This window comes from Alosa sapidissima, chromosome 10, assembly GCF_018492685.1.
Source record: "Alosa sapidissima isolate fAloSap1 chromosome 10, fAloSap1.pri, whole genome shotgun sequence".
Classification (NCBI taxonomy): domain Eukaryota; kingdom Metazoa; phylum Chordata; class Actinopteri; order Clupeiformes; family Clupeidae; genus Alosa; species Alosa sapidissima.
This window is the reverse complement of record NC_055966.1, coordinates 37,068,988-37,084,519: the sequence shown is the minus strand read 5'-3', so window position 1 is coordinate 37,084,519 and position 15,532 is coordinate 37,068,988. Positions and strand designations below refer to the sequence as shown.

At 41.1% G+C, this 15,532-nt stretch overlaps 1 protein-coding gene across 2 annotated transcripts; it reads right to left on the bottom strand.

The window, feature by feature from the left end:
• Window positions 1-2,874: 2,874 nt before the first annotated feature.
• Window positions 2,875-14,811, bottom strand: LOC121721324 (glutathione S-transferase kappa 1-like). 2 transcript variants are annotated; one of them, XM_042108186.1, is made up of 8 exons: window positions 14,597-14,811; window positions 7,505-7,582; window positions 7,076-7,157; window positions 6,289-6,417; window positions 5,576-5,721; window positions 4,441-4,557; window positions 3,799-3,892; window positions 2,875-3,415 (listed from the first exon to the last, which is right to left on the bottom strand). In XM_042108186.1, the coding sequence occupies exons 1-8, from the start codon at window positions 14,663-14,665 to the stop codon at window positions 3,327-3,329; spliced, it is 804 nt and encodes a 267-aa protein (XP_041964120.1). In that variant the 5' UTR covers window positions 14,666-14,811; the 3' UTR covers window positions 2,875-3,326. The 2 variants fall into 2 exon arrangements, with proteins under 2 accessions (XP_041964120.1, XP_041964121.1); XM_042108187.1 differs by lacking the exon at window positions 14,597-14,811 and adding an exon at window positions 9,505-9,662.
• Between the last annotated feature and the right edge of the window lie 721 nt (window positions 14,812-15,532).

Genomic DNA, 15,532 nt, shown 5'->3' with positions numbered 1-15,532 from the left:
TTATGTGCAGTTGTTTTGTTCTAAGTGTATGGTCATTATCGTCAATGAGGAAAAGCGTTTAAAAAAGGCACAAAAATACACATTTCCTCCTATTCATCGGCCCCACCTGCCATGTCACTGCCCTTTGAGAAGCATGGGAGAGGCTATACTAGAGGCCATGGGGAGAGGCTATACTAGAGGCCATGGGAGAGGCTATACTAGAGGCCATGGGAGAGGCTATACTAGAGGCCATGGGAGAGGCTATACTAGAGGCCATGGCTATACTAGAGGCCATGGGAGAGGCTATACTAGAGGCCATGGGAGAGGCTATACTAGAGGCCATGGGAGAGGCTATACTAGAGGCCATGGGAGAGGCTATACTAGAGGCCATGGGAGAGGCTATACTAGAGGCCATGGGAGAGGCTATACTAGAGGCCATGGCTATACTAGAGGCCATGGCTATACTAGAGGCCATGGCTATACTAGAGGCCATGGGAGAGGCTATACTAGAGGCCATGGGAGAGGCTATACTAGAGGCCATGGGATAGGCTATACTAGAGGCCATGGGAGAGGCTATACTAGAGGCCATGGCTATACTAGAGGCCATGGGAGAGGCTATACTAGAGGCCATGGGATAGGCTATACTAGAGGCCATGGGAGAGGCTATACTAGAGGCCATGGGAGAGGCTATACTAGAGGCCATGGGATAGGCTATACTAGAGGCCATGGGAGAGGCTATACTAGAGGCCATGGGAGAGGCTATACTAGAGGCCATGGGAGAGGCTATACTAGAGGCCAGTTCAGTGGTATGGTAGGCCATATAGCCTGAATAGTGGTGCATTCAGATGTGTTATGCAGAGGTGTTCCTATAGCTATTATCCAAGTTTACATCAAAAAGTCTATTTGGACGAAATTTAAACAGTGACGAAAAGTGAAATCCATAACTGGGAAACTGTTCCCCAAATCTTCCCCAAGTTTGTTGTTCCCACATGAGATGGCATTCACGTTGACTCTCTCACTGGGAAACATATCCCTTGAACACACCAATAGTAGGCCTACCTCTCTGTTCTTTACAAATGTCATTGTTTGTGAGTGTCTATACATTCTTATACTGTTTTTGTCTGCATAGCCTAGGCTACAAGGTTTTGTTTTGATATCGCTTTTGCTTTCTGTTGGAGATTTATTTTGGTTATGAACCTGGTTCTCATGGAAATAAGGGCAACGCCCACTGGCTGCGTCTGACCAAAGTCAGCCTTTACCAGGAAGGTTCCCCCTTTTCTTCCAGGAAGTCCTGGTCTAGATGGCAGCAAAACCAGTTCAACGCAGTTATGTAAGGGATGGTGTGTGTGTGTGTGTGCGTGTGCGTGCGTGTGTGTGTGTGTGTGTGTGTGCGTGCGTGCGTGTGTGTGTGTGTGTGTGTGCGTGTGCGTGCGTGTGTGTGTGTGTGTGTGTGTGTGTGCGTGTGCGTGCGTGTGTGTGTGTGCGTGTGCGTGCGTGTGTGTGTGTGTGTGCGTGTGCGTGCGTGTGTGTGTGCGTGTGCGTGCGTGTGTGTGTGTGTGTGTGTGTGCGTGTGTGTGTGTGTGTGTGTGTGCGTGTGTGTGTGTGTGCGTGCGTGCGTGCGTGCGTGTGTGTGTGTGCGTGTGTGTGTGTGTGCAAGTCAGTGGCAGAAAAAGAAAGTGAGTACTGTAGGTATTACTGTAAAGAGATGAGATGAGCTATGAGAGATAATAAGAGAGTTTCAGTGCATGTGTGATAAAGTGACTTGTTCACTCCCATGCTGATCTACTTGTTCACTCCCATGCTGATCACTCTCATGCTGATCTACTTGTTCACTCTCATGCTGATCTACTTGTTCACTCTCATGCTGATCTACTTGTTCACTCTCATGCTGATCTACTTGTTCACTCTCATGCTGATCTACTTGTTCACTCTCATGCTGATCTACTTGTTCACTCCCATGCTGATCTACTTGTTCACTCTCATGCTGATCTACTTGTTCACTCTCATGCTGATCTACTTGTTCACTCTCATGCTGATCTACTTGTTCACTCTCATGCTGATCTACTTGTTCACTCTCATGCTGATCTACTTGTTCACTCTCATGCTGATCTACTTGTTCACTCTCATACTGATCTACTTGTTCACTCTCAAGCTGATCTACTTGTTCTTCACTGCTCTATGACATCATACATGAAGGATCACATTCACATCCAGTTGATAAAAGTTACATGTATTCCATATGAGTCCACGGTGAAGTTAGTTTCACTTTGCATATGAGTTCAAATAATAGGCGAGTGCAGATGTGTGTAGGCTATGCTAGTCACAAACAGGTTTTAGTAAAGCAAGGTTTACTGGAATTCCTCTGTTCCATACATGGACTTCTCGCATGCAAACAGATTCCTTCAAATGCGCGGCTGTCAAAATACCAAAGTTGCACTGCTTGCTGTTAAAGGGAATGGGAGATGTCACTCTCATTGGGTTAAAGCAGCGGTTTTCAATAGGCAGGGCATGGGCCTATTAATGTAGCGGAGGCGACCTGAGCTAGCATGCTAGTTGCGCGTGTAAATCCTCACAGCCCTAACCTTAAGAACGCTTCTAACCGCTGAGTTGGAAGTCTGGGCTTTTAGCACACACACACACACACACACACACACACTATGTGTTTACTAGTGATTGTACATGACAGTGTACAGTAGCAGAACCAGTAACCATAACCATGACCATAGACATATTGTGATAAGAATGCATGCAGCATTCCCAAAAGCATAACAGTGAGTTATCATTGGTGTTCTGGACATCAGAAGGTTTGTTTATAACTGGTCATCTGTGCTCTGGACAAAGAGATCAGAAGCCAAGTTATTGGTTTCTGAGATTCACAGAACTAGGAACACCATATTTAGAAAAGAATACATATTTTATTTTATATATATAAAGTTGACTTGACATTAATATAAATACTGAAATATCTGTAATATGTCCACAAACTATTTTTAATAGTCACTTTCTTTTTAATTTCCACAACCAAGGGCTACTGACTCCTGGGTCTGAGTTGGGGTGTGGTAGCCTGGGGCTAAATTAGCACAGTAGTAGTGCTGCTACTGGGTCTGAGTTGGGGTGTGGTAGCCTGGGGCTAAATTAGCACAGTAGTAGTGCTGCTACTGGGTCTGAGTTGGGGTGTGGTAGCCTGGGGCTAAATTAGCACAGTAGTAGTGCTGCTACTGGGTCTGAGTTGGGGTGTGGTAGCCTGGGGCTAAATTAGCACAGTAGGAGCATGTACTTAAGTAAACAATAGTCCCATATCCAACTCATTAAAGAAGATATCAATGTCTCTGTCCAAAGAGAAAGTCTCAATGGGCCATGGCTGCTCTCATAAAGGCTGGTTGTTGACTGAGAGTTACTGACGGGTGGACAGGCTGTGGTCCCATCCACTTCTCACCTGCAACACATGACAAAGACACGATTGGAGAAATAGACATGGAAGATTTGAATACGGCTAAAGGTGATGAGTCATGGAACAACCTTTTGAGCAATGTTGCTGGGCAACCACATAACCAGTTCCATTTATTCTGATTGGATAACCATGATGATTTGCCTACTGATGATTAAAGTTCTCCAGAAAAGAAAGTGTTGCCCAGTATCAATGGGAACATGCCAGAACCACAATAATGAGGAACATTGCCCAGCACCATTGCTCAAAAAGTTGCCCCATGTATCATCAGTTTACCATCTGTGCAAGATATCGATATGATCAACTCATTTTGACAATACTAAAACTCTAAATGCTTAGTTAACAAATACTACCAAGTGGGTTTTACTGACCGAGACAGTGAGCCATTAGTTCAAATCTGTCTGACCCAAAGAAGATTTTGGCCTCTCCGTTTACATGGCAGACTGTGAGGGGAAATCCAAAACCCTAAGAAGACATTAAGGAGGGGTGGTAAAAAAAGACACTGTGAGCAATGGTATATCAGAAAATAATATCTTTAGTAGAGCCTGACCGATAATCGAGAAACTGTTTCTTTACTAAGCCCAAAGGCCCAAAAGTACTTTTACAAGGTCAGCCTATATGAACAAATGAATAAAATCACAGATGAAACTGGTAGTCCATCACAAGTCTCTGTCATGTATAGGTGTGTCATTAACCACATTAGTACTAATCACTATACATTTGGGAAACTATCATGGTTCAAACCATGGTTCAAGATAGTACTATATTGGTCTGACTTGGTTTTGGGAAACAGTTAGATGTTGGTTAGTTGAACAATGCATCGTACCATGTTAGTTCAAAGCTAGCCTCCATAGTTGTACGAGAAACACATTTCTGATACTTAGATAAAGTATAGTTTTACACAGGCAAATCACAGTGGATTTAAAGGAACACCCGTTGGTTTCGTGTAGATGTGGCCTTAGATAAAGTAAAGTTTTACACAGGCAAATCAAAGTGGATGTAAAGGAACTAACCCCATAATCAAGGGCTTCTTGGGTAGTTGTCCACACCTTGTCCTTGATTGCCTTACTCTGAGACATTTCCAGTAATTCTTGTACCTTCTTGTCAGATAGTCCAGCATTTAGACCCACCTGTGGTGAGAAAAACATGTATGCAAATCAACATATCAGATAATAATAATAATAATATGTTTATTTTATATAGCGCTTTTCTCAAACCCAAGGTCGCTTAACATAGTAGAAGGAAAGCATAACAACAGACAGACAAACAATAACAAAACAATAACAATACAACAAGACAAGCTATGTGTATGGAGCTATGTGTTGGGTGTAGAAGAGAAGTGATCAATAAACAAAAAGGTCTTGAGATGTGCTTTGAAGAAGGTTAGATGGACAGTCACAAAGAGGTTGGGGGAGGGAGTTCCAGAGTTTGGGGGCCAAGGCACTGAAGGACCTGCCACCCAGGGTGGAGAGTCTGGTGCGGGGGATAACTAGGAGGTTTTGGTCAGAGGATCTGAGTGAGCGGGAGGGAGTGTAAGGGGTCAGGAGGTCGCAGATGTAGGGGGGAGCAAGGTTGTGGAGGGCTTTGAAGGTGAGTAGTTGTACTTTGTATTTAATCTGGATGGAACTGGTAGCCAATGGAGTTGAGGGAGAATGGGGGTGATGTGTGCTGATCGTCTGGTATGGGTGAGGAGCCTGGCTGCAGAGTTTTGAATATATTGTAGTCTTTGAAGGGTTTTAGTGGGGAGACCAAGGAAAAGTGAGTTGCAGTAATCTAGACGGGACATGATGAAGGAGTAGACCAAAGTCTGTGCATCACTAGCAGAGAGGAAGGGTCGGAGGCAGTGTTGCGGAAGTGAAAAAAGGCAGTTTTAGTGAGTGATTTGATATGAGGATCAAAGCTGTAAACGCGCAGACATGTACACACAAAAATCACACAAACATACATCAGATATGTGATGGGTGGGACTGTTGAATCACTGATGTCAGTTATTGGTGTTCAAATTAAAAATTAACGTTAATTTAATAAAAAAAAAACAAGTTGAAGACACACACCTGACTAAACACGCAGACATGTACGCACAACAATCACACAAACATACTTCAGATATGTGATGGATGGGATATAGTGTAGCTATTAATATGGTACCTCTGCAAGAGAGCTGAGCTGGGTGATGTCTTGGCTATTACTCCAGATTCTCATCCACAGCTCCCTGGAGACCTTCTCCACCTGGGCATCTCCACCTGTCTCCTTCTCAGCCACTGCAGTCACAAAGCGCATGGCCTCCAGAGAACCTGAAAGCAAACGGCAGAAACATGTTACACAGACAAATGCAGATAAATAATTATCACCAGAGAATAGCAAAGAGATGTTATGACAAGATAAGAACAGAACAGATTGGTGCAAAGATGAAGTATCTCAATCTTAATATCATGTTAATCTTTTGACTATAAAAGCATTTAAAGCAACACCAAAGAACTTTTCCTCTGTCGCACGCACTATTAGTTTATCCAGCACAGGCTTTGCAAATAACAATGTCCACAGACAAGGTAGAATATGTTGCATGATGTTATGAAAGTACGATGTATTGCGACATCAGATGCAAGTCAAATTTGTAGTTTCTTATGTCTCATTCCATCGAACTACAGATTCGCTACCGATCTGGCAAACTTACATAGTGCGGTTATAGAAAAATAAAGGGCCGCAAAACGAATGCAGAAGTGCCGTTCACCCTGTTACAAGTTGATGAACCACTGGAACGATTTGGAAACATTATTTTAAGGTACAAAAAACTCTTTGGGGTTAAATCGGAGCTGATCTGAATGAAAGCTGAAATCTATATGATCCTGAGCATACTGTACCTTTGGCCATCAAAACATTGACAGGCTGAGCAGGAACTCTGAGTGGAACTCTGGCGTAGGAGCCCAAGCGGAGTAGGTCTGCTGCCATGTAGTGGAACTTTCTAGGAACCTCATCAGGACTCCTGTTACCTACAACATACAGTGAAGTGGAGTGAGCTGAGCTGATTCATTTATATTGGGGAAGATTTGGGAAGGAAATGCCATCATTTTACCTTTCTGCACATACAAGCTTAAGCATAATCTTAGACCAAGGGCCTGAGTTCGTCGGCAATATAGGTAGCGGCAAGCTTCGTGAAGGCAGGGACTTTGAAATGGGTGAGACCCATTAATTAACTTCGGCCTGGCTGCCAACCTTGTGCGTCTGAATTCGCTCTGCATACACTGTCAAACTCGCACCCCAAATGTAAAGCAACCTATTACTGTAAGATATGAGACTTGTAGAGTGGGATTTGGAGCATTTATCTGCTGCCACTAGGTGTCAGTATTGTTGCTTAATTAGATAAGAGTCAGTACATTTATAAGATTGGAGTTACAGTACTATACGATTGGAGTTATTGAAAATACAATTAAAGATGTAGCCTAATGTGAAACTGCTCTGTCTTAATAAAAGAAATGACAGAAACTAAAGTTCTTTTTTTAAAGAGAACAAAGCAGATACTATATTACAGCCAACAAAAAGCAAGATATAGTGGATTGTGTTATCAGCTATACAGGCTGACATGTCATGAAATTAGCAGAAGAATTACATCTCTGTGTTGGTTTGTAGAGGATTAGAGCTTTTCCTTACCGGCACCTTTATAGACTCCACCCAGAAGGGCAGGTCGCAACTTCAGATTGATATTCCATACGTTCCTGTACCGACAGAACACCTAAAGCAGACGGTAAAATGAACACTTTTACTGATCCCGATGAGTTAAACCTACCTATATTATTAGTTTACTGATCCCCATGAGTTAAACCTACCTACATTATCAGTTTACTGACCCCCATGAGTTAAACCTACCTACATTATTAGTTTACTGATCCCCATGAGTTAAACCTACCATTATTATTAGTTTACTGATCCCCATGAGTTAAACCTACCTACATTATCAGTTTACTGATCCCCATGAGTTAAACCTACCTACATTATCAGTTTAAAAACAATCACGTAGTATGGGTAAGCAATTAAAAAACATTAAAAACTGATATTCAACAATATCGACACAACACTTACCTCAAATGCTAGCCATGAGTAAGGGGATATTACATCATAAAACAATTCCACCAGTTTTGGTTTGCTGTAACTTGACATCTAGGAATAAGAGATCATTTCCAGATAGCGTTAAAGGGAATACTGGCTACAAACACACACAGTCCTCTGTAAACAAGAGAGAAACAAGGAGAACAAGGAGGTTTCCCTCACCAAAAAAAGGTATGCTTAAAGTTAATTGTATTAAGTAAACTTCAGTGCAGTTGAAGTATAATTCCCAAGTTTACTTTATGTACTAGCCTAAGTTTATTAAATGTGTGTGTGGTATACTTGTAAATGTACTATTTTAATATGAATGTGTTTGTGTTGTATGTATGCTGCTGAGACCTTGAATTTCCCCTGGGGATCAATAAAGTATCTATCTATCTATCTATCTATCTATCTAATACTTATTCAGACTAAATTGGCCCACTTTCAGTCTATAATAGTAAAATTGTAAGTACTGAGAACTATACTGTAAGTAAACTAGTTAGTTCATTATAGTATACATAAAATATTTTTAAGGTGTAAAAGTAGTCAAGTTTTAGGTGCACTACAAGTGAACGTATACAGTAGGTCTACTGTTAGTTTACTAATGGTAAATGGACTGCATCATATAGTGCTTTTCCACTCCTCCGAGCACTCAAAGCACTTTACACACTCTCACACCGATGGTGTATGTGCCACGAGAAGCCCCTGGTTGCAGCTTGCAGCTCGGCCTGGACTCATGTAGGCGCCATGCCACGGCGTCAATTTGCACATCGGGAGCACTTTTGGGGTTAGGAGGAGTTAGGCTTGAAGGCGACTCCTCTACCTCAGGGTGGAATTTTGAGAAGTAGGCTATGATGGGCCACTATTTTTTTTACATTAACATTTCTGCCAAACATCCGTAAACATCCTTTTAAAGCTTCTATAGTAGCCTAACATGACATCTAACAACTTGATCAAACAAATACACAGGCTAAGTGACTTCAGTTCATTCATACATTTGTCCATGTCTATATCACTGAGCTACTAATGCATGCTAGGCCTCCACTATAATATCTATTTAAGGAAATGTAAAAGACATAGGCAGAGATTAGGCTAAAAAAGCCCTAAACTAATATTCAAAATAAACTTTTGAAGCCTGCCTCAAGAAAAAAAATTGCAAAGGGAATATAGGCCTAATTGTGTTGTATACTGTAGGCAACGTATAGTGTCAATTCAAAGACCTGCTATTCCATTGTTGTTTTTATAGACTAGCCAGTCTCTGTGCTGTTTTCATGGACAGCAAGGATCCACTTCACTCGTTGTTTTAAATAACGTTGTTTGTTGCTTCTACCCACGTTATCTCGTGGTTCAGTTTTACTTGCGCCCACGCGCACACATTGTATGAGCGCTCACATCACTACCACCCAATTGTAGGCTATGCCTCTTTTCTTTAAACACTAAATTAACAATTATTTCCTAATCTGGAAAATGTTTAGTTTCTTTTTCTCTTTCGGCCCCACAATTCCATTATACAATTCAATTGTGTCGCAAATTATCCGACGTGACAGAAGCACCGGGCATAGCTATATATATATATATATATATATATATATATATATATATATATATGTATATATATATTATAGCAGTCTGCTCTACGAGGAGGCCCTAACCAGAGAGGGTTAAAGCGGAGTAATCAAGGATCTTTGCCCTAACCCTGCATATCATAGAAATGCAGAGGCAGAGGCAGCATTATGCTCTGGGAATATTACATATAGAACAATAGCTCATTGCCTGCAGAAGCATGTTTCGTTAGCTTTATTTAACACATGTTTTCCACAGTTCCAAAAACATTAATCCCGCTACGATAATCATATATATGCTAATAATAAACTGAAACGTACGGTGAACTATGTACATATTTTAGAACGTTGTTGTTGTTTTTTAAATCCCACTTCTGCATTGAAACTACCAAAAGGGAACTTCAAATGTCAAAAGTAAACTATTAGGCCTACCATAGCGCCATGCACTTCAAGGTCCAGTTTCTGTTGTGAGTAGGTCTTTCCTCAGAAATCAGCTGTCAACAGAATTCTACGTCAATCATTTTATGTGCGCGGATTTATAAATTCGAGTTCCATCCCCTCTCTCCCTTCAGGGCGCAGTCATAGGCTACCACACTCCGCTCATGACGCATTGCATGTGGGGATCCCATGACGCCAGTTTCCGAACATCCCAAACTTTATGCAGAGATGTAGTCTATAAAAGACTTTACGACTTCCAAGGGCGTAACCAGCAGTTACTCGGACAGCGGACACGCTGGAAAAAGGTGAAATGGGAAATGTGGAAGGCCGGCTTAAAGGGACGAAGTGAGAGGGCTGGATGTTTTTTTAATTTAGTCATGCTTCCCATCCCAAATCATTAGTCAGATTGAGAAAATAGCCTACGGTTACACTAGTAACAGGCGTGTTAGCCTATGACACACACACACACCCAACAGCCTATGATGTCCATACGAAATGTAATTTCTGTGATGTGTTTTTAGTTTGTGGGTAGCATATGGCTATATATCAATTTCCATTGTGTTAAATGTTTTCACGCACGTCTGGATAATCGGTGGGGAATTTATGCGCAGGCCCTATTCTCTGACTGAAACTGTGCATATATATTTTATATTTTCCCGGGGGAGACCACCCCGGTCGGAGCCCCCCAAACCTTCGGGAAGGCCCGAATGTTTTCAACTCTTGATGACGCGCCTGTTTTCTACTTTTGGTTGCATGCTTGATGTGGCCTTTAACTTAGGCTTGTGTAGGTTTGGCATTGTTTACATATATTTGCGCTGTCCTGCTGCATTTAATATGACGTCATTTGAGGTAGGTCTCAGCACCCCCAACTCTGAATGACTTTCAGCGTGTAGGCTAAGTCACGAAAAAGAACCAGGCAGGCTAGCCTAATATTTCTATAGTCCTAGGCCTAGTTCTAAAGTGTAGGCTAGGCTATAGCCTAATAGGCTTCTTTTTTGATGCCCTGTAGCATAATAGGCTACCTCTGTAATATCTCTGTAATATATTTATTTTTCAGCATAGCCTAGGCTACAAAGTTTTGTTTTGACATCGCTTTTCTTTCTGTTGTCCTTGTATTTGCTGATGACCATTGTTGTCATGGGATGGGTGTTAGGCCAGCGCCCACTGCAGCATCTGACGCAACTCAACCTCTTCCAGGAAAGCTTCATCTCTTCTTCCATGAGTCTTTCTTTCCCCTTAGTTATTTGTGCTGGCGCGCCGGCGGCACGGGGGTTAGGGGGTGCTATGACACCCGCAGTTAAAAAGTGACGGCAATCGTCCCCCTCACTTTTGGCTAGGGATGTATAAAATATATGTCAACGTACAATATTTGCCCTCTGATTTTTGTTCTTTTTTTTTTGTTTTTTTTTTGCTATATTAATTTCGATTTCCCTTACCACAAGTAAGATTAGCTATATTCCCAGCTTGCCTATCCGATACGATACCTTTACTTAACGAAGACGCAGCAGGTCCATCCCGGGAATGTGCCAACCTGTGGCCCCACCTCGCCAGACTATTTCAATTTTCTAAACAAGTTAATGATAGTTTTCGCTTCAAGTGTTTTAATTACAAAATAGTATTTTGTATTTGAAATACGTGTTTTAAACACATGTATTAGAAATACTGCCCATCCCTGGCAACATGGTAAAAAGATGAAAATTACTTGATTTTACTTTCAATTCCTTTTACATTCTCCAAGGTATTAAAATTAACATTTTTCATAACTTCATGTAGGATGTTTCTGTACATAAATGTAAGCACTGTGGCAGTGGTAATGCAATATTTAGAAAATGTAGGCTACTCTTGTACTCTTGATACTCAAGTACTTTTAAAGTATTTCAGTACTTTTACTTAAGTAGACATCTGACTGTTGTACTTTCACTTGTACTTGAGTAAAATTTAGCAAAGGGTATCTGTACTTTTACTCAAGTAATGAAGCTGTGTACTCTGTCCGCCTCTGGGTTTATGCATGAAGGTAGCTCAAGTAAATTAATTGTATCTTGTAAATGATGTCTGAAATAAATGTTTTAGAACTTAAATGTGGTATAAGAGCTACTCATCTTGTAAAACGAGTTGATAAGCTTGGGCTAATTGAGTTGGTTATATTACAGTTTTTCTCGATCATTTTGATGCTTGTGTCAACTCTGACATCACGTTCTCAAAACAGTTAACACCCGTGTCTGAACAAAAGCACTCTTGCCAAAATGACACATTTTGCTTGCAAAAGGCTACTCTCTCAAAACACTTAAAGGGACACCAGGCAACGTTTTCGTGTTACGTAATTAATCATCTTCGTAAGTCGGTATATGGTTAAATGACTCATTATGGGGCGAATGAAGGCTCTCTCGCCCGCCCCTACTGCCTGTAGAAAGAATATCCCACTTGCAAGTTCGGTGTATCCTACCCGCCGACCGAAGCATGATCAGTTTACAGCACAGAGGCAGGCTAACGAAAACGCTAGAGATTGTTGCAAACGTGTGTATAATGGCAGAGCCGGCGAAGAAACAGCGAAAACCCTTGACGGAAGACGCAAAGAAAAGGAAAAGAGCTTCAGACCGAGCGAGGGGGAGTTTTGTAGAGAAAAAGCATCAGGCTTGCCTGGTGTCCCTTTAAAACATGCAGCAAAAGCCAATCTTGCCTTCAAACAACACATCATGTCGTCAAATCACTGTGTGATTTAGCATTTTTGCTATTAATCTAGTCAGTTTAGGGCAAATGGCTGCAATGATTAACATTTGAGCCAATGTTTTTCTGTTCATTTAGGGCCTAATAAACAAAAAATGCAAGGAGCCCAAAAAATTAGGTAGGGGAAGACCCTGAAACGGCCACGCCCACTTTTTAGACCCAGAATTCTGTATCTCGGCCCCTAAAGGTCACATAGAGTTGGTTTTGGGCTTAAAAGATGCAGAAACACCACATTTATATTAGTGTTATGAACAAGCATAGGCCCTAAAACTAGCCTGACGAGCCAGACCCACATTCAAATGTAGGGTCTGGGCACTCACTGTTCGCAGTGCTCAGTCCGAGGGGCCGGATAATCAGTTGTCTTTCAAATTCCCTCTGCACGCAATAGGACAGCGGCAGCGCTATGAGTCCCATGCGTTTACCACCAGCGGAGCTAGTTGGCTAGTTCAAACGTTTGCCAACTTACATGTAATAAAAGCTTAACTCGTGTCACACTGTTCGCCAACAGCAACATCCATCTTATTTGTTTTCAAGTAGCAGGGAATTCAAGCCAAACCCGTTGCAACTCTGCCATCAATCATTATGTTAAGCCCACCTAACGACTCTATACATAATTTAATTGGCCTGATTGGGTTTCGATTTCTGGAGCTCTCAAGCCAACGGAGAGTTGCTAGACTAGCCCTGGCAGCAAATGTAATTTGCCGCTAGGGGCGCGTCTAGATTTCGAGGCTACCCTAAAACCTTAACTTTTGAGATATTCACGAAAAATTAGTTTTTGTATTGTGCATAGACCACATTTCATGTATCAGCCCCTGAATTTAGTAGAGAATCATATTAGGTTTTGGTATGAATCTCATCTTATATCAATGTTATGAAGCACCAAACTCCCTAAATGACCTTAATTTATTTTAAATACTGATGCAAAATAATCACTAATATAAATGTGGCATTTCACTAATATAAATGTGGCATTTCCGCATCTTTTAAGCCGAAACTCTGCGACCTTCAGGAGCCGAGATACAGAATTTCATTTTTTTCTTTATTGGGTCCTAAATGTACAGAAAAACATTGGCTCAAATGTTATGGCTATGGTTATGATTATGGGATTTTGCAGACGCCTTTGTCCAAAGCGACACACAAATACAACTAGAAATGCAATTCCGAGGAATTACACGAGGGGATGCAATCTGCAGGTTAGGGTGTTGGTGGGGTTGTTAAGCTTGATGTTAGCTATATTGTAATTGTGATACTTGCAAAGGTGCTTTTGGAGTAACCAAATTTGAATCTTGTGTGACATGGCATTCTTGAGATATCACACTCAAGGTGTTTTTGACCTTGACATTTAACCTTCAACCTCCAACATCAACTCACTTCATCTTTGAGTCCATAAAAACACTCGTACCAAATTTGAAGCATGTACGTCAAGCCATTCTGGAGATATAATGAGATATGCATGAGATATGGGACTTTTATTTTGACACACAGGAAACACTTTAACAGGATGTGTAGTTCAGGTAGAGCTAGATTGTATGCTTAGAAGCTAAGACAGTTGGAATCCTCACAGGTGTTCTGATTAGCCTGGGAACTGCTCTGAGAACTACTTAACGAGCGCAGCTGGCTCTATTATGATATCACATACAGCCCCCATTCAAGTCTATGGGGAAAGATACACTTTTAATTACAAATATCTCAAAAAGTAAAAACTTCTAAAAAATGAAAAACGGATAGGACGGTAAAGCCTTAGAAGATCTAGGGAACGGTGTTTCAACCAAATTTGTACGTTAAGCGGTTTGGGCTGAATTGCGCGCACAAAAAGGTAATAACTAGAAATAATAACTAGAAACGCAATTCCCAAGGAATTACCAGTGCATGAAAATGCTAAAGTTGTGATGTAAAATATCATGTATAGTTAAAAAAGATAACTAGAAAATGTAATTTCGAGGAAATTACCAGTGCATGAAAATATAAACATACTGTATATTAATATAAAATGCAAAACAAACTTTTATTTGATAACAGTTGGCAGAAGTCATAGTTGATAACAACTGACAGTTGAAATGGCTGAACAGTTAAATAGTTGAGTAGTTTAAATAGTTAAATTATTTAATAGCAGTGTTGTGCCAGTTCACAGCTTTTCTGAACTAGTTCAAGTTTAGTTCATAAATGCTCAAAGTGAACAGTTCACGTTCAAAGTTCACAATTTTAATTCTGAACTAGTTCAAAGTTCAGTTCATTTGACTTTTTTCGTGAGATATTCAAATAAATACTTTTTTTCACACTACGAGCTAGAAATCACTATACGTTCTTTGAAGCTGCTCATTGTAGACATTTGCTCATGACACTGCAATTGTGGGTTTCTTACCAGGTGATGAAACTTGCAGCAGTACAGACAAGGTAGACCAGTCTCCGTGCCATCACTTCCACTAGCCATTTTTTTTTAAATTGCAGCGCTTTCTCTCACTCTCGTCATTGGTCTGTCTCTCTCTCTCTCTCTCGCTCCTCCAGCCCTCCGCGCTCTCGTCGTTGCCTGCTACGCGGCGTTGCTATGCCTACCCCGCTCTGCTGCAATTCATCATGGGTAACGTTGTGCGGAAGCCAGTATGCTATTCAACTATTCTCAGCCGGACACTATGTTGCCCGCAATGCATTGCGCACACAATGTCAAAACCATTTCTGTCTGGTGATACATGATTTAAGCAGCACCAGCGAGAATACAGGAGGGAGGAACTTTCTCTCGTTGCGTTTCAAAAGAGAAAACAGATGTCACTCAGTTTTCAATGGAAAACAAATTCCAACGTTCATTTACAGTGATGTCTGCCGTTCATGACACAATGTGAACTAATTCACATTCAAGTTCTTTATTAAAAAATGTGTTGCGTTCAGTTCAACATTCACGAAAAAATGAGCGTGTTCAATGAACACGTTCTTTTGAACTCGTTCACGCACAGCACTGTTTAATAGTGAATTATTATAGTGAGGACATTTATTTTGAAACCGTTGTGGGCAGAGGAAATAGCTGAACAGGATCTGTAGAGCCAGATTATATGTTTAAAGCCTGAGACAGAGTATATATTTTAAAAGTTAAATGTAGATAGTGTAATGGATGTTGATAGACAGAAAGTTGAATGGATGTTGATAGGCAGATTGTTTAATGGATGTTGATAGGATAGTTTAATGGGTGGATGAGTGAATGGTTTGAAGAGGATGAATGGATAGAAAGTTGGATGGAATGTGCCTTATATCCTTGTACAATGGAGAGACACAGAGAGTTGGCCTAGTTAAGCAGAAAGCAGTTGAT